The sequence below is a fragment of the Aspergillus sydowii genome (assembly GCF_001890705.1).
Source record: "Aspergillus sydowii CBS 593.65 unplaced genomic scaffold ASPSYscaffold_3, whole genome shotgun sequence".
Lineage (NCBI taxonomy): Eukaryota > Fungi > Ascomycota > Eurotiomycetes > Eurotiales > Aspergillaceae > Aspergillus > Aspergillus sydowii.
In genome coordinates, this window is record NW_024467861.1 from 2,272,192 (window position 1) to 2,289,527 (window position 17,336).

At 49.5% G+C, this 17,336-nt stretch overlaps 7 protein-coding genes across 7 annotated transcripts; 4 read left to right on the forward strand and 3 right to left on the reverse strand.

Moving 5' to 3' along the window:
- The first annotated feature begins 491 nt into the window (after nucleotides 1–491).
- ASPSYDRAFT_803614 (uncharacterized protein) lies at nucleotides 492–1,474 on the forward strand. Its single transcript, XM_040851037.1, has 2 exons — nucleotides 492–1,323; nucleotides 1,407–1,474. Exon 1 carries the CDS (start codon nucleotides 593–595, stop codon nucleotides 1,163–1,165), a length of 573 nt encoding a protein of 190 aa, XP_040704971.1. The 5' UTR covers nucleotides 492–592; the 3' UTR covers nucleotides 1,166–1,323; nucleotides 1,407–1,474.
- ASPSYDRAFT_146659 (CLH domain-containing protein) lies at nucleotides 1,377–5,501 on the reverse strand (the record flags this gene model as incomplete). Its single annotated transcript, XM_040841639.1, has 5 exons — nucleotides 1,377–1,664; nucleotides 1,695–4,023; nucleotides 4,075–5,051; nucleotides 5,101–5,127; nucleotides 5,178–5,501. 5 exons carry the CDS (start codon nucleotides 5,499–5,501, stop codon nucleotides 1,377–1,379), a joined length of 3,945 nt encoding a protein of 1,314 aa, XP_040704972.1.
- Nucleotides 5,502–5,809: 308 nt separating this feature from the next.
- ASPSYDRAFT_29667 (RMD1 family protein) lies at nucleotides 5,810–7,167 on the forward strand (the record flags this gene model as incomplete). The annotated part of the gene is made up of 2 exons (XM_040844672.1): nucleotides 5,810–6,148; nucleotides 6,199–7,167. 2 exons carry the CDS (start codon nucleotides 5,810–5,812, stop codon nucleotides 7,165–7,167), a joined length of 1,308 nt encoding a protein of 435 aa, XP_040704973.1.
- Nucleotides 7,168–7,594: 427 nt separating this feature from the next.
- ASPSYDRAFT_147985 (T2 family ribonuclease) lies at nucleotides 7,595–9,163 on the forward strand (the record flags this gene model as incomplete). The annotated part of the gene is made up of 6 exons (XM_040841764.1): nucleotides 7,595–7,872; nucleotides 7,945–8,239; nucleotides 8,294–8,486; nucleotides 8,569–8,805; nucleotides 8,863–8,960; nucleotides 9,029–9,163. 6 exons carry the CDS (start codon nucleotides 7,595–7,597, stop codon nucleotides 9,161–9,163), a joined length of 1,236 nt encoding a protein of 411 aa, XP_040704974.1.
- Nucleotides 9,164–10,720: 1,557 nt separating this feature from the next.
- On the reverse strand, nucleotides 10,721–13,077 carry ace2 (putative C2H2 transcription factor (Swi5); the record flags this gene model as incomplete). Its single annotated transcript, XM_040844673.1, has 2 exons — nucleotides 10,721–12,360; nucleotides 12,417–13,077. 2 exons carry the CDS (start codon nucleotides 13,075–13,077, stop codon nucleotides 10,721–10,723), a joined length of 2,301 nt encoding a protein of 766 aa, XP_040704975.1.
- A 1,415-nt stretch (nucleotides 13,078–14,492) lies between these two features.
- ASPSYDRAFT_87723 (ubiquitin-ribosomal 40S subunit protein eS31 fusion protein) lies at nucleotides 14,493–15,106 on the forward strand (the record flags this gene model as incomplete). The annotated part of the gene is made up of 3 exons (XM_040851888.1): nucleotides 14,493–14,586; nucleotides 14,664–14,944; nucleotides 15,017–15,106. The coding sequence occupies 3 exons, from the start codon at nucleotides 14,493–14,495 to the stop codon at nucleotides 15,104–15,106; spliced, it is 465 nt and encodes a 154-aa protein (XP_040704976.1).
- Nucleotides 15,015–17,270, reverse strand: ASPSYDRAFT_43069 (glycoside hydrolase family 18 protein). Its single transcript, XM_040846587.1, has 8 exons — nucleotides 17,244–17,270; nucleotides 16,920–17,183; nucleotides 16,721–16,821; nucleotides 16,413–16,666; nucleotides 16,328–16,357; nucleotides 16,225–16,274; nucleotides 16,116–16,173; nucleotides 15,015–16,060 (listed from the first exon to the last, which is right to left on the reverse strand). The coding sequence occupies exons 2-8, from the start codon at nucleotides 17,100–17,102 to the stop codon at nucleotides 15,402–15,404; spliced, it is 1,335 nt and encodes a 444-aa protein (XP_040704977.1). The 5' UTR covers nucleotides 17,103–17,183; nucleotides 17,244–17,270; the 3' UTR covers nucleotides 15,015–15,401.
- Between the last annotated feature and the right edge of the window lie 66 nt (nucleotides 17,271–17,336).

Here is a 17,336-nt window from a genome sequence, read left to right on the forward strand (position 1 = left end):
ATCGTCGGAAAAACCCTTCCTCCTCGCAACTCGTAGGTGACAGGTTGCTTTTGGTTGATGCAGCTCTGGTTGGCCTTTTCTGTTTTTACATAGCTTAGGACCTACCTCACATTGAATTTTTTTTTTTTTTTTTTTTTTTTTACGTAGGTAGACTTATACCTTCCAAGGGCGAAGATCTTTCGGGGTTCTCATTTCGCACATCACCGTGACAGAGAAAAAGCGAGGACTTTGACTGGCGCGGAAATCCTCAGCGCCTCAGGAGGTCACTAGTGGGAACACTGGCTTAATAACTTTGGTTCGAACCACAACCAGTTAACGAGAGGTCGAGGAAAGCAGCAAACCTATTGGGTCCGAAATCTTTGGGGGTCCCCAAGGCCGAGGGTGCAACCCGACTACCGTATTTGTCTCCTGCTGCAAATAGACCGAGTCAGAGCTGTGCTTTTCCTGCAAGAGATTAGAACAGCGTAAATTTCTCTTTAATTTTTCTTTCATACCATATTGCTCTAGATTGAAAGGAACCAGGACCTCGGGGTAGACAGTTGGAGATATATCTACGAGTGCAACTCCCGCAACTCCAACTCGTCCATGGCCCATGGAATCCATAGAAACCGTCAACAGCCGGTGTTCCCTAGTAGAAACCTTACGATGTACTTTGTGTAAACCGCCACCTCTGTCACTCTTCCTGCAGCACGGGTCCACGAGCGACCGGAGCAAAGCTCACCTCCGGGGCGGACTAGACCACACCGTCCCAACTTCCCCCCTCCCATCGACTCAACTTTATCAGCCCTCCTCCAACGACTCCAGATCAACCAACCACAGTCCACAATCTGACTTTTTGTCCAAGCCACACGACGTAAGGGGGCGAGCTCTTCTCAATGATCCTGCGATCGAAGACGGCATTGGGCTTGTAGATCTGTGTCACCTCCACAGTCAACGACGGTGGACGATTACCTGCATTGCATTGCATTCCTTGGTTTTGGTATTTGCTGTCAGTGTCACACTATTAAGGTTGACTTTTTGGTGCTTCGCTCTGTCTGACGTGGCGTGGCGTGCTCTTGGGGGGCTTCGCATCTTTTGGTTATTTTGTTTTTGTGGGAGTTGGGTTGTCATTTTTGAGGGTTGGTCTATACCTGAGCTGTACGGCATGAGGTGTAGACTGAAGTAGGATCTGGGGGAATGGTTCTTTATAGTAAACTTTATGGGTATCTTCATATAATACATATTCTCTCTGCACGACACCGTGCTAGATCATCAAGTCCTGCCGCAGACCAAGAACTAGTCCGTATACAGAGTGTGTCCTTAGTCGGTTAGGCGTTATAGTATGTAGGTGTAAACCTAGCCTCAAACGAAACAAGCTCATCCCCTGAATTCAAGGCTTAGTTCTCTGAATCTCCAACGGCTTCCAGTTCCTTGGCTGAGGCACATATCCGGCAACCCTCGCCAATTCTGTCCCGCAAAAGACGCGCAGTTGTTACCTTTGGACCGACAGTTCGGGATGTTGTTGACGGTTCATCTAGAGTTTGCGTGCGCAAAAACGGGATTGCGCGAGGAGTCTGGGCTCCTGACTGGGTCCCAGGCGTATCCATCGGGGACGAAGATTGGGATTGATGAACATGGGACAGATGGAAAGCATGGCCGCAGGCGAAAGCGACGAGTATTTCTTTCTCTAAAAGACATAATTAATTATGTTAAACGCGAGCTAGCGAGAATATAAAAGCGGTTGTCTTACCAGTTGCGTGGAATGAGCGATGGCAGCCTGCGCATCTTCCGGCTTGCTGCGTAGATGGCTTCGGCAACGGTGTTGGTGTTTTCTCCGAGTCGGTTTCACTCTTTGCCTCGCCAAGCTGCTGCTCTGGAGATGTACTGGCGTCTTCCGACTTTGGAGACTCCTCGGTGATGTTGAATTTGATTCCCCGACGTTGGCCGCTACGGAGGGCATTCATCCCAACCGCCACCTCGCTTTGCAGGACCTTAGCAGCTCCTTGACTGATACTTGCTTGGAGGTCGTGCTCCCGAAGCAGGCCAGTAAGTCCCTCTCGTAGACCTTCAATTTCGAGTCCACTAGGGATCCGTCGGACAAGTTTGATGGGGTCTATAGACGTCCCAGCTTCGGCTAGTAGACCGTGGATGAAACGGGGCTTGTCCATAGAATAGTCTACAAGATCTTCCCAGAGATCTGGATCATCCTGAGATTTCGCAAACGCGATAGCTTGTGACACATCTTTCAAATCAGATAGAATCAAATTCAATGCTCTCTTTGTTTGTCCCATCTTGGACAGCAGATAGATGAGCTCGGGGGTGAAGCGGTACTGCTCGCAGATAGCCACGGCAGTATCAAATGAATATGCCGTGCTGGTTTGCAAAAATTCCATAAGCAACGGACGATCATACTGTGCAAAGAGATCTGCTGCTGTGTCGGCAAATTGTTCCACGAGGTTCTTGCCTTCATCAGCTGCCAATTTGGATGCTGCATCCTGCCTGTGGCGCCCTCGACGGGGTTTCTCAGCCTCGCGGGAAAGCGACTCCCCTCGCCAAAGAGCCCGCAGATAGAAAAAGATAAATAAAGGCCTGTCCGCTGCCTGTAGCTGCTTGATAACAGTATCCAGAGGTACGATTCCCGTGTATGCTTCGCTAACTAACATTTTAATGGGCTCGGCTGTAATGTCTGCAAGTTCTGAAATGGGTGCTGACTTCATCTGCTCCTTCGAGACTCGAATCATGATAAATGCGGGTATATCATAGGAGAGTGCATCGAGCAGATGATGGTCCTTGACCAGCGCCATCGCCGTATCGGCATCTTTTAGCCGGATATAGCAATGTAGTGCGTCGTTGTAGTGACCGCCGGCCAGATATAACTTGGCCAAACACCTTATCAATATTCGCCCATCATCCGTCTCCGGCGTCATCTTCTCAGATTCGAGCTGTTCTTCGATAGCGGTTGTTATGGTGTGCACATCAAATAGGTCGAAAGGCCAAGAGTCGATGAGTCCACTGAATCTTTGTCGGTCCCGTGAGAGATAATGTTCAAGAATATTCTCGTAGAGTTTTGGCGGCAGAGGTGGGCGTAAATCAACGGGAATGATGGACGAGATTTCATCTAGCTTGTCTTTTTGGATAAAAGTCCACGCCCAGTGCTCCCATCTAGGCGTAGCAGCCAACGCTTTTAGACATACTTCAGCTGCCTCCTGCCATCTATCATCTCTGACGAGTTGCTCTATCCACAGCTCACCAATGCGGCGCTTTTCTTGTAATGCCGCAGTAACACTGCCACGGTCCGTCGCTGTAATGGAGGATCTATCGTCCCCGAATAAATCACTAAGACTAGACCGAGGTCTTTCTGTAATAATTGAGATATTGTCACCAGCCTCGTTCATGAACCCTGCAGCTTCAGGCTGCTCATCAAGAAGCCTCCAGGCTTCGGCATATTTTTCATGTTCGTTAAGCCATGTGAGATGGTCTGCAAGGTCTCTCTTCAGAGCTACCACGCAGTCATATGGGCTGTGTACAAAGATCTTTGGTCCTGTACTCTCCGTGACCTCCTGCACTTCCGTAGCTAGAGGCTCGTCAGGGGCCAGACGCCGTGAGCCAAAGGTACTCGGTGCTCTGCTAGAGTTTCTATCCCCACTGCTTGTTGAACTGCGGATGCTCGCGGCGGAACTAAACAGGCGTGCGGGATACATCGTAGCATCCCAAAGGCCGGTACCAAGCGCACCCAATGCTCCTCGTTGAGAAACAGGCACGTTCATTTTCCAGGGCGGTAAAACACACATGTGGTAGTCCGAAGCTGTCAGGTTTTCGTATCGGCTGACAGACAAAGTATCTGCGCTGAGCTCTTCTTTGCTTTCCATATCAATTACGCGAAGTTCAGGCTCTTGTCCGCGTGGACGACGACGGCCCACTCGATCACCGCTCTGGCCGCTTTGCTCGTCCGTTGGTTCATCTTCTGCTTCTATATAGCCAAGAACAGCCAGAACGGTGGGAGAATATAATGAAATCCCGGATATTATACAATCCGTCCGTAATCTAGAAAGTGCATTAGTACCTACCAATGACTAGTCTGTGTAACCGACTTACATTGTAGCAACTTCAACGGAGCCGATCCTCAGGTCTTTATTGCTCTTGTTAGGCCGATCAGGATAGACATGTATTACCCAAACAGTGCCTCCCCAACCGACCACTAGTTTCTCCAGTCGTTCTTTGACTATTGTTGACTGTGTCGGTGTTGAAGCTTCATCCCGGGGTTCTTCTCCTTTGGTTTTATTTGGCAATTGCTCGCTCTCAAGCAGGGATTCGTCAACCCACTCAGCGCGAGCCTTCCAGACACCGGCCATCTCCTCCCATCCTTGACGGTTAGGACGGTCCGTGTGGCTAACGCGCTTCCATGCAAGTTCTGAGTCTGCTGAGTCGAGGTGCAGATTCGAGCGCATAATTTTTATGCCTTCTTCATTGACCCAGGCGACATATTTTCCGGATAGCGACCACTTTATCGTACTGATGGCACCTTCGCCACTATGTAAAACAGTGTCCTTGCCAGTATTTCCCGCAAGGCCAAAAGTTCCCAACCAGCTCGAGGCAGTAGCTGCTGCGCCGCCCATTGTTGTTGAGTTTGTGCTGACGCCAACTTTACCTCCAGTTGTGAGGATTAATTCACCGGCCCGTCCGCCTGAGATGAATGTCCGATCGTTCTTGTATTCCGGCGACAGCACAACAGCCTGGACCGGTCGACCGAAGTTTCGCAGCAGAACATCCTTTTTATCCAGTAATGAAGCGATACATACATTTCCATCTATTGAAGATGTGGCTATATAAATTGAGTTTGATGGCGTCGAGGGAAGAGCGACCTGTGGAGTTTGTTTGGATTGGCCCCGAATACTCCCAGAGCTGGAGGATGGCTTTGTGGTCGTGCTCGGGTCTTCGGCGATTCTGCTAGCCAATTCATGCTTTATGTTCGGTAATTGCGGAGGAAATGGTGATATCGATATTGACGTGACAGTGGCGGAATGTGCATGATAAACACGAAGAGCGCGAAGCAAAGGTACTGAGAAGACATGCTTAAAGAGGTCAGTTCCAAAGTCATTGGACAGTTTATCGGCTACCCACAATATTCCCATTATGCGTTCCAAGTACCTGGAGAAACATCAGTCTTATAAATTTGAATCTCAGCTCAGATCGCATACCATCTTGTCCCCGGCCGCCAGAAAAGTGCTTGTTGCATCTCCGTTCCGATAGACGCCTCCCAGTTGTTTAGTCAAATATGTGTATTTGAGATGCGGCTCATCCTCATCTTCGTCCTCATAATCCTCCCCGTCTTCATGCTCTGACCCCGTCTCTGCAGCACTCTCGTCCTCCTTCTGGTTCTGATCTTTATCGTCATCGTCGGCTTCGGTGTGAAGTTGCCGATGAGGGCGTCTATGTTGGGTTAGAGGTCTCGCAGGCGAACCCTGTTCCGGGTTGGTTCTAGGGGCATGCGCCGATGCCTCAGTCGCGCCAGGCGCGTCCATCGCGGATAGGATTTCCGTACCTGCGACCGAAGCTCTAGCTAGAGGCTGCGGCCGGCGAGATCATGATATAGGCGGGAGCTCTCGTACCTGGGGTAGGTCACACGCTAACGGTGTTGAAACATGACTAAGCAATGAAGTCACGCCGCTTTTCTCCGGCTTCCAGGGACTGAAGACTTAATTGCTATCACGTTGTTAATTGTTGGCAATTCTGGCTTCGTCCAGCCGGTCATGATTCAAAGTGACCCCCAGCCTGTTACGTTATGTACTGACGCAGATTGTCACCAACCGATCCCGCGGTAGGCGCTACCATGTTCGCACGACCATATGTCTTATCGATCTGTAAACGGCCGGCGACGATTCGGATCTTGAAGCAACCTCAAAGTCATCATCTCCATGCGTCGCCATCATTGAGTCTCCCACGTCGAAAAGACTTCTTTTCTTCCAACGCTTTCCTGACCCAGAAGCAGCCTACGGGCAGCGACGCTGTCGAAGGAGCATCGCAAGAGTCTCAGAAGCAACGGCGAAGGGGAGGAAGGTCGCCAGCCGCACCAACATCGCTACGGAGGGTAGCGGTAGAGGCACAGAGATCAAAGGATGGGTTTAAATCCAAGGCACGGCTTAGGGAAGCCGGGTTGTTACGGACAAAGGTTGGTTTTTTGGAGTGATTCCACTAGCACCGCTGATGGTTGAATCATAGGCAATCACCGCGTACGCTGTAGCCGAGAAGTTCAACATTCGCAAGGCCAGAGAAATCCTACAGGAGAAAGGATACGAACCGGACCCCCTCGACACAGGTTTATATCCCCAAGTCGTCCATATTCATGTTCCTCTAGACTCTATACGCCGAGTGAGCAACCCTAGCGCGTCCGGTCTTTCTCCAGAGGAAGTTGGCGACATATTTGTTTTTCCGTCAGGTACGGTCGTATCATGGGCACTCCCCGAAGGTTTTACGTCATTTTTGGCGACCAGAACATTACTTCCCGCGGCAGAGGGCGCGCATATCGATAACTTGGAAACTGAAGATATGGAGTATGTCGAGGATGCTCAGCGAGAGAATAGCAGCATCCAGGGCGACACGATTGTTCTAGGAACCAAGCCCAGTGATGGGACACCGGAATCACAATCCGGTGGCCATCAATCTGTGGATACCGTTTTAACCAAGGTCGCATTTTCTTCTGGGCTGGCGCGCAGCACAAAACTGGCGGTTCTTGAAACATTGCTAGCTAGCTACTTCGAGTCCACCCGAACCATCCCAACGCTCTTGTCACAAGGGTCACGCCTACCCTATACCCGAGACTTCATTCTTCGAAAAACAGGACAACTTCTTAGCGTCCGTGCTCAGCTGAATCTTTATTCGGAACTCACCGACTCACTTCCTGATCTTTTCTGGGACAGTCGGCATGAGCTTGGTTTGGAAGGATACTATGAACAGGTTGGACGGGCATTGGACGTTGGAATCCGCATCAAGTTGCTGAATGAGAAGATGGACTATGCGCAAGAGATCGCCAGTGTCCTCCGGGAACGACTCAGTGAAACCCACGGTCTCCGGCTGGAATGGATTATAATTCTTCTCATTGCGGTTGAGGTTGGTTTTGAAGTTTTGAGATTGTGGAAAGAACGGGCGCAAGAACAGGCCACTGCAGCTGAAAAGACTCAGAAGGCATGAAAGCCGCCACTTCTTCCATGTATCTTTGTGGGGAAAGCCTTCTATAGACACCAACCGCATTATTTGTATCTAGATTATACCCCACTCATATTTTGAATATATAGCTCCCGTCCTTAGAAGACTGAGCTTCATCCAGCTAAGCCCCGATAAGCCGCTTATCAGCTGGATCCACCATGTGACATTACGCTGAGTCATTAACCTTTCACGTGGGAGTCAGGTACCTACAACCACCACATGACAGAGCTATTTCCATGCTAGCTTGGATTCAGAGCTTCTACAAACGTTCTAGCAGTTATATCATTTGGACTAGCTCTTCAAACACCCACAGACTGTGCTTCGTTGGTATAAATTTCCGGATCGGAGCACCAGTGTCAAAACACCTTGTTACGAGAAGAGCAAGTACTACCTTATTGCAACAATGGGCCCAATGGGTTCAGGCTTTCTCGAGGCCATACCAGGACCACAACAGGTCCTTCAGGTTTTGACGAGCTCTCTGAGCCTTTCATCTCTGTCGAACTCAGATAGCGCCTCTTCAGAAAGCCCCTTTCAACAATGTGGCGAACTTGAGCTGAGCTGTCAGACTCGCTATCATGGCCAAGACACGTGCTGTTTCAACTATCCCGGTGGGCAGATGCTGCAAACCCAGTTCTGGGATGCTGATCCGGCAATCGGCCCTGAGGATTCGTGGACCATTCACGGACTTTGGTGAGCACTCTTGTGCGGACTTGTATAGCCGCATTAAACGTAGAGTTCCTGGAACTGATAATATATGCCCAGGCCGGATCATTGTAACGGAGGCTTTGACCAGTTCTGTGACTCACATAGAAGGTATAGCAATATATCCTTGATTCTTGTTGATGCAGGTCGAAGAGACTTGTTGGACGAAATGAGTACCTATTGGAAAGACTATAAAGGCGACGATCCGAATCTTTGGGAGCACGAATGGAACAAACACGGCACTTGTGTCAGTACGCTAGAGACGCACTGTTACTCAGACTACTATCCACAACAAGAGGTTGTCGACTACTTTGACAAAACCGTAGAGTTGTTCCACGATCTACCTACCTACCAGGTCTGTCCTTTCGCACTGACCAGCTATGTCACACGGATTACTGAGAACCTATAGACCCTTGCCGATGCAAACATTGTCCCTTCATACACTCAAACATACACTCGTCATGAGATTGAAGATACCCTATCTAAAGCCCACGGCGCAACAGTCACAATACGCTGCCGTTCCCACAGGCTACAAGAAGTCTGGTACTTTTTCAACGTCAAGGGCCCTCTACAAACAGGAAATTTTGTCCCATCAGACCCAGGTATGCTTCATCCGAACCCCGTTTCGTTTTGAGCATAATTCCTGTCTCTCGCTCAACTTAATTAGAGATTAATGGACTACAGACGGCCAAACATCCAACTGTCCAACGAATGGCATCTTTTACCAACCAAAGACCCCGAACAACAACCCCGGAAAACCCACTACTACTCGGCATCCACCTAAGCCGACAGGCGCTCCGTTTGTCGGAAGAGGGAGCTTGGTTGTCTCTACGATGGGTCAGCAGCGAGGTTGCATAATCGGTCGCGGAACCTGGTATTCATCAGGTACCTGTGCAACATTCAGAGCGGAGAAGGCCTCTGGTTCGTCTCCATCACATAAAAATAAAGCAACATTGACGTTAATATTAACGCTTACAGATGATACATTCACGCTCTCGTCGCGCAAGGGTCCTTGCGCCTTTAAGAACGACATTCTGACCTGCAATTCCAAAATATCGAACCCTGTGGAGTTCAGTGTAAGTCACTCCCTTCCCATCGCTGAACCCAAATGGTCTACAATATCGGTTAACAATCGACCGTATAGGCCCAGGACGGCAAGCTTTCTTACAACGGGAACACAACCTTCTTCGCGGACAAGGCTCCAAAGGGCAAAGTGCAAAGCGATGTCTTTGTCTCGGAGGGGAATCATCCTATCGAGTTGTCCATATCATGGAGATGATGCGAGTCACTGGAATAGATCCAATACGTTTTTCCTTAGACCGGTTGGATTCATTGGCGCTACGTCATGTCGTTTAAACCAATTGCATATTTACAACCTACCTTGGCTGTTTGATGATGAACTTTCCTTATGAGGACCTGGATTATAAATATATATATGTACATGGATGATCAATGTACTCAACTAGATCAACGCTATCTTGGAAACTAAAATCATCAAAAAAAGACGCAGGCAAGTGATAGCCCAGGGGAGTTTCACGAACCTTGCAAAAAATAGAGTCCTGGCACGTTAGATTCCGTCGCGGGTTCTAAGTTGGAAATCAGGGTTAGGAGGAGGCACAGGCAGCTCCGCTATGTTGCTGCGCCTCCGCACTTTTTTTGCAAAGGGCAGTGCTGTGTCAAATATCTAGGAAGGAAGGTGTGACCACTCATCTAGGAAGGCAACCTATGTAGTGTCATCCCGCCGTAGGTTGCTCCTTCCTATTTAAGCCTGGAAATAACCCGTGAAACAGGAAGTCGCGACTGTTATCCATCTAATCTGTATGCTGCGCCACTTAGCTACGTACCAAGGAAGGTACACATCTCATCAATACATTGTGGCAGGAGCGATTGAGGTGGGCCTTGGCTGTGGGTTGCGCTTGCCCTAAGGTAACCCGGCTATATAAGGTACACGGCTGTGGTTGCAAATTAGGATATGCTGTTTAAAGTTCGGAGAGGTGCCGCTGAGCATCCAAATTTCATATAACCTGCATACATCGAATGTGTATATATACTCAAAGCCCAACTTCATCCTTCTTGTCACCACTAGACATAAGCTAGAAACTACGGGACAAACAACCAAAGAGGCTTCCAACAAGTACAAGCTGGAGATTAATTGTCAGTCTTAAATAATTCATTGACTAAATAGGTAAATTACAGGCCAAGAGACGAGCGATCAATAAAGACCAATCAATCACCAAGGATCGAGAGCAAAAACGCCAGATTAGTATCCGACGCCTCAATCCCCGGGTAAACATGAAGGCATTTGGAATCTGAAAACATAGCAAAAACGTAAAAATCATCCACAAGTCAGGTCGAAATAGGCATAAACAAAAAAGCAAATTCGTCCAAGCATGAAAAGCACAAAGGGAAAGAAGGGACGGCCTGTAAACAAAGTAAATAGGAAGAAGAAGAAAAATGATACGCCGATCTATTTAAGCAATTCACTCAGTAAGCCCCAGAAAATGTCGTTTGTCGTACAGATGCCATATTGAAAAAGAAGGCCAAAAATGGATTCAAAGAGGGAAGACGGAAATGTCCCGAAAAGTAAAGTCATTTTGAAACATTTGCGCGAAAATGAGGTTTTGTCGTTGGGAATCGCAGTCGCTGAATTGTACATGATCTCATATCGTGTGGTTCTATAAGTCGAAAATCGTTTGCCATCGGCATGGGTTCCAGTCGTCGATAGCCAAAAGTCGTGAAGAGGTGAAGGTGTTTCGTTGAACATTAGCCATTATATTATCCCGAGAGTTACGTTGCGTCGTCAAGTCTCCATTAAGGTAAGCTGCGTGAATGTGTCTTAGTCCAGGAAAAATTCCCTAGACATGACATCCGACGGTTGTTCGTCGACTTGAAACTGGAGAAAGAAATCGTCGCCCATAGAGGGTGCGGTGGAGAAATTCTTCCCTTGCAACATATCCAAACTGTTTTCAAATGCAGAAGAATTCATGTAGTCGGGGAATGTGGCCATGTCGGGGTCGCCCAAGGCGGAGAACTCGTGCTTGCCAAACCCAGAGGAGGGTTCGCTGTTGATGAAGATATCCAGATCAGGTGGTTGAGAGGAATCGCTCAGAGTGGGCGCAGTGTGTGGAGAGGAAAGTGCATGGGTGGTTCCGCTTGAAACGGTAGAGAACGAGCATGTGCCGGAGTCTGAGATATGTGGAAGACCCGACTCCTCGAGAATGTTTTCCAAGGGCCGCTTTGATGGTGATAAGGGCAACATTTCGTCTTCGGAGCTTGGGGTGAGGGATCGGGTGCTTCCTGGCTTGCTGCTCATTCCGTAATTTGGAGAATCAGGGGGGGTGAAGGTGAACACCTCTGGTGGTAGGTAATTTGGGTTGTCAAAAGCTACCATCTCATCCGCTGAGCTAGAGCCGTGGATGCTCATGTTTTCGAAGATCTCCGATGGGGGTGTATGACGAGAAGTGTCTGACTCCGAAGAGTCGAACGACTTCTCAGCGATCCTCTGGCGAGTTTTTGATGCCTTGTCGCGTCTCTCGTCCATCTCTGGGCGGTGCTTCTTGGGCCGGCCACGCTTTGTTGTTTTGCGCACAATTCCCTTGTAGCCACCAATGCACATGCCCCTCTGACGGTGTCGAGTTAGGGCATCGTGCCGGGCAAAGACATTGCCGCATAGGCATTCATATGGTTTGTCTCCGGTGTGGATCTTGGCGTGGCGCTTCAAGTCGTGCCCACGGACAAAACACTTCTCACAGTGGTCGCACTTGTACTGGCGGTCTCCTAGGTGGGTCTGTACATGCGACTTGATGTTTTCTTTGCGGCCAAAGCGGCGCTCACAACCGGGGTGGAGACAAACCCACTTGCCATCTTCTGGATCCGGTCCGTGGATATACGCGGCAATTTCGTCGATGGAGACACCGGTTTCTTTGATAGAGGCATGCACTCGGGCGTCAAGGTTGAGGTTGTCAATCGATGCGACACGTGGAGAGAGCTTCGCCTTTGCTACTGAAGCCGAGCTTGGCGTACTGGAGTGTTTTCTTGGGCTGAGGCGGCTAGGCGTGGCAGGACAGATTAGAACCTTTGCTTTCTTTTCAGTGTAATCCTCGGAGTTTGGAATTGCAGCGATCTCGGGGGAGTTCAGGGACGACGATGTTGAGGGCGCTGCGGAATATTGGCTGTTGGGGATGTCCTCTGGCTTAAGAATATCGAAACTGGAACCCTGCTGGTAGTCAAACGTATCAAAACCATCAATCGCAAATGTATCTGTGTTAGGGGGGGAGGGCATTTCATTCTTCGGCTGTGAAAAGCTAGTTCCAGCCACGCCTTGGAGAGACTTGGCGCGTTGCATATACGACGACTGGGAGCTGGCATCGCCAACATTCTGTCCCTTTGATGGGGAGGCCTGTGGCTCTGCGCAGTACTGGGCAATATCGACTGCTTTGTTGAACGGCGTAGTTGCCGGGGAAATGGGGAAGTATTCTGTGTTATTTGTCAGCAATGGGGTAAGAAGTTGAGTCAACTTGTATGTTGCTTACGCGTTTTGGTTTTCTTTGGAGTGTGTGGGCGATATGAGTTGCTCGGGTTGGACTGAATTGAGTGCCGTCTCATATCGAGTGGTGGTTGGTTCGTGCTCGTGCTTTGTTGCAGCGAGGATGCAAGGCTTGGGTTATACATATCCCAAGAGCCATTGTCAGGCAGTTGGGCTTCAAGTGTGCTGTTGCACCCAAGCTTAACATTGTGAAGTTGCTGCTGCTGTTGCTGAATGAGGTTGAGCTGGTAGTTGACAGGTCGACCGTCGCGGACCTGGTCATCGGTCTTCACAAAGCTCGTGTTTGAATAGGGCAGATTTTGCGGGTTTTGGTAATTGGCATTACTTAGAGCCTGCAAATCGTCTTGACCGAAGACCTGGCAGTCGGGCATGAAAGGGACGAGAGTCGAGTTGGGAGTAGTGAAGGGAATGGATTGATGTTGCGGTGCTGTTTGGTTAGTAATTGACGCATCTTGCACGAGCTGTGGTCGCTGAGCTTGCACGGCTCGTTGGTCCAGACTTTGGCCGCGGCGATGAGCATGGAATCTGTGCAATGCCTGTGGGGGGAGACTCGGGGGTTTAGCGGCCTCGAATGCGGAGGGTGTCGAGATCTGCCGCCGATGTTGGCGATGGCGCCCTTGAAGGTGACTATTTTGGTTTGATAACATGGTGGGCAAGATACTCGTCGCACGATCGATAAACCGGCAGCTGACAGATCACTTTTTGCAGGAACTGGAGAAATCATACATATCAGCATATGCACTGATACAACCTGCATATAATGTAGGCCATATACCAACCTCACGCAGAGCTGCTAGCCGTCGGGCTGGGCCACGCAGATGGGAACAAAGACCGCCTGTAAGAGTGTCAGTAAGTGGTCTCTCAAATAAAGAACACAAACTAGATGGAAAAGCTAGAGGAGAGCAGTGATGAAGCGCAACAAGGGCAGAGTCAAGAGATTAGGCCGCTTTTTTTGGGGCTAAATCTATCTCAAGACGAATATGCTTGTGGGAGTATGGTCTTTTTTCTTTCTTTCTCGGTCGTCGAGCAATACAAGGACCCAATGAGACCAGTAAGTGGTGACTTGCTCAAAGGTGAGCGTCTCAAGCTCCAGATCTGATGAGATGAACCTGGAATGAAGAGCAGCCCCAAAGGTAGATAAGGTATTTAGAGGTGGGAACCGAGGAAAGGCGGATGGAGCTGCTGAAGCTATCCACGGTTCAGATCAACAATGGGGATGTTGGCCCAGCAACGCGGGTGGACAGGTTACGAGGACTAGCCAGGTGGATCGATACCATCACTGCCGCCCTGGCTAAGGCACGGAGAAATCGTGATTAGGCTGCGATCCGAGTCGCTAGCCTGTCTGCAAGGAGCTCGCTCTGGCCCTTGTGGTGGTCTCGACTTTTGCATCCTGTCGTTCATGGGATGGAAACCCGGCCTTCCGGCGCCTGCGAGGGTGAGACATTATCATCTTGAGGCTCCCTTCCATAGCAATAGCCTAGAAGATAGCCAAAGCAATAATCGTTTCATTTCTCAATTATTCGAAGCAAAGGGATTGTCGTCGTCAACCCGTCCCAGAGTTGGGTAGCAACCAGAAACTTGACGCTCGACAGTGTAGATCATGATGTTGGCCTCATAATTCAGGCCAATAATGACATCAGATAAACAAATTTCCGATCCCAGTCACATGATCTTACAAGTTGCTAGTCATGTGATACGCCCGTCTCAAGGTCCTTCTCACTAAGCCTATTCTAGAATTTACCCTCACGTGATCACACAACCGATTTTAACGAGCCCACTCTCTCCGCTCTACAAGATCTTTTCGCAAGTTCGCACGAAGGTTGAGGAAGACAAGTTCTGTCGAGGTGAGCAGCCTAACCCCAACCCATGGAAGGCTATTCAGCTCTATCGGATATTCTTTTCCTTTGCAGCCCTCGCAAGCTGTGTGTCGCCGTAAAGCAGAGCACAACAGCCTGAGAGCAAAAAAAATGCAGAAGGCAAAATGAATCGTCCAGAGAGCAAGCCTCTACACTGAAAGACAATCAGAAAAACTAACATCAATAAAACCACCAGGCCTTCCAACATGCAGATCTTCGTCAAGACCCTCACGGGTAAGACTATCACCCTTGAGGTGGAGTCTTCCGACACCATCGACAATGTCAAGTCCAAGATCCAGGGTGCGTATCTGGCTGAATATTTCACAGCAAACCGCAAAAAAAAAAAAAAAAGCCACTAACTAACGTGATCGCTACAGACAAGGAGGGTATCCCCCCCGACCAGCAGCGTCTGATCTTCGCGGGTAAGCAGCTCGAGGACGGCCGCACTCTTTCGGACTACAACATCCAGAAGGAGAGCACCCTCCACCTCGTCCTGCGTCTGCGTGGCGGTGGTAAGAAGCGCAAGAAGAAGGTCTACACCACCCCCAAGAAGATCAAGCACAAGCGCAAGAAGACCAAGCTCGCTGTGCTCAAGTACTACAAGGTTGATGGCGATGGCAAGATCGAGCGTCTGCGCCGTGAATGCCCCGCTCCCGAGGTATGTTATCTTATCACACCACCACCACCACCACCACCACCATTGTCAAAGATAGCGACTAATGATTTATAGTGTGGTGCTGGTATCTTCATGGCTGCCATGCAGAACCGTCAGTACTGCGGCAAGTGCCACCTTACCTACGTTTTCGACGAGTCCAAATAAATGGACTAGCCGGGATTCGCCTTCCTTTGTGCCGGTGTTTTGTGTCGGTTGAGGGATGGCGGAGTTAGGATAGGACGTGTGCGTTTGGATCGTTCTATAGTGGCCTTGAAACAGAAACCTTGTCAATACTGAATATGAATTAAAATTTTCACCAGTCAAAAACTCATCTATCTAGCCGGGGTATACCGGTATAGTAACGATAGTAGTAGTTATGTACAATATAGCGAATGTATCGTAACAGCGTGATTCGACCCAATTCCAACACAACGAGTGACTGATCATCGGCCTTATTGTCCTACTGGAAACCGTTCTGAAGGTTGTTGTACTGACTGTCAGGATAGTCAATGGCGTTTTCAGTCTGGTCCAAGGCACCGACACCGCCAACATCTTCAACGAAGGCGCCGATCAAGCTTCCGTCAGCCTTGTTTGCGGTCTTGCCGCCCTTATCGGCGCTGGTCTCCCACCACATCCCACCACCAAGCTTGCGGTCACTGATGTACTGGGCTTTGATGTCGGCCATGGCCACGGTGTCGTACGAAATCATCATTCTAGCCGAGGAATCGTAAGACCACGATGCACCGATGTTGGTGTCCAGCTGCTCGGTGGCTCCAGCAAGGGGGAGAGCCTTGTAATCATACACTCCCTGTTCCCAGGTACCTTGGCCAATACCTGAGTAAGGCTGTCCGGGGCCATCGGTGTTCTGAAAAGCACGTCCATAGATAGGCATGCCTAGGACAACCTTCTCCGATGGAACACCCCCTTCGTCGATGTAGTGATTCACGGCTTGAACCGTGTTGAACGGAGTGGATGCGGGATTGTCTGTGGACGGGTTGAGGTTTGCCTGGTGGCCAGCCGTTTGGTCCCAACTACCGGCGTAATCATAAGCCATGAGGTTGTAAAAGTCAAGATACGGTGTCATCTCCTGTAGCCTGAGCTTATTGTAGTTGCTAGGACCTGCGATTCAACGGTCAGAGTCTGTATGAATTTCAAAGTTCGGCGTGACACTCACCAGCCGGAACAGCAACAGTCAGTTGGAACTTCCGGTTGCCTTGAGCAGCATCCAAAGCCTTTATGAGCAGGTTAGCCCAGATATATAAAGTACATTGGAACGAACGTACCTCACGGCATCTCCGAAGAAGATCCACATAATTCTGTGCTTGGGCATCATCTACACTTTTATTAGCATTCATCATCACCCTCACCGACGCCCAGGTGACTTACCCTGAGGATATTCCCAATCAATGTCAAACCCTAGACACAGAAGTTAATTGGTATTCAACATCGCATCAGGGAAAAGGATACCCACCATCGAAACCAAGATCAGTAATAAGCTTAGTAGCAGACTGGGCAAAGCGGTCCCGGTTCTCGGGACTACCGGCACCCTGGGTGAAGTTGGGGGAATAAGTCCACCCTCCAATGGAAAGAAGAACCTTGAGCTTTCTGTTCTGACGTTTCAGCAAGCCCAGCTGTTTGACGCAACCGTAGACGTTGTTTCCGGTATCATTCCATGAGTCGGTGGGGTAGTGTTTCTCAATATCAGACCAGGTGTCCGAGAGGTAGCTACGTGGGGTAAGTTTCAGGTCCAGCTACTCTCTCAGAACTCAGACTACTTACACTTCGCCAGATTCCGGGCGGACATTGGCAAAAGCGTAGAGAATATGGGTCAATTTATCTGCTGGGAGATCCTGGGGATTATAGTTGCGGCCGTAGATCGCCTGAATTGGTTGTCGTTAGCCGGATAAACAAAAATATTTTTGGATGTCGATCGGATCATCAACTTGGGCGGGAGAATGAGGAGTAGGCAAATACACACCCAATTGACAAAATAGCCCACGGCTTTCATTCCAGACATGGCGGGCGGGGGTATATTACTCAACGATGGAGGAGTGCTGCGCTGTAACCCAAACAGAGAGGTGTTACTTCCAAAGTAATGGAGGAAAAGAGTGACGAGTAGAATGGGAATAGAGACGAGATATAAAGACCGGGCAAAGACCATGAGGAGCCAAAACGGGACTCACTAGTGCCAAGTGCTCTCTGCTCAAAATGGACAGAATGAGAAGCGAAAGAATCTTGGAGCCTGCGTTGTTCCTGCCTTAATCCAAGAATAGTACTAGTATGACTTCAAACCTGAGCGTACCTGAAACGGTGCCTTATGCTTCAGGTACCGAGTGGCGTAACTTGCCAGTGAAAGATGATTGGCTATAAACAGCTGAGGCGGTGCACGCGGGAC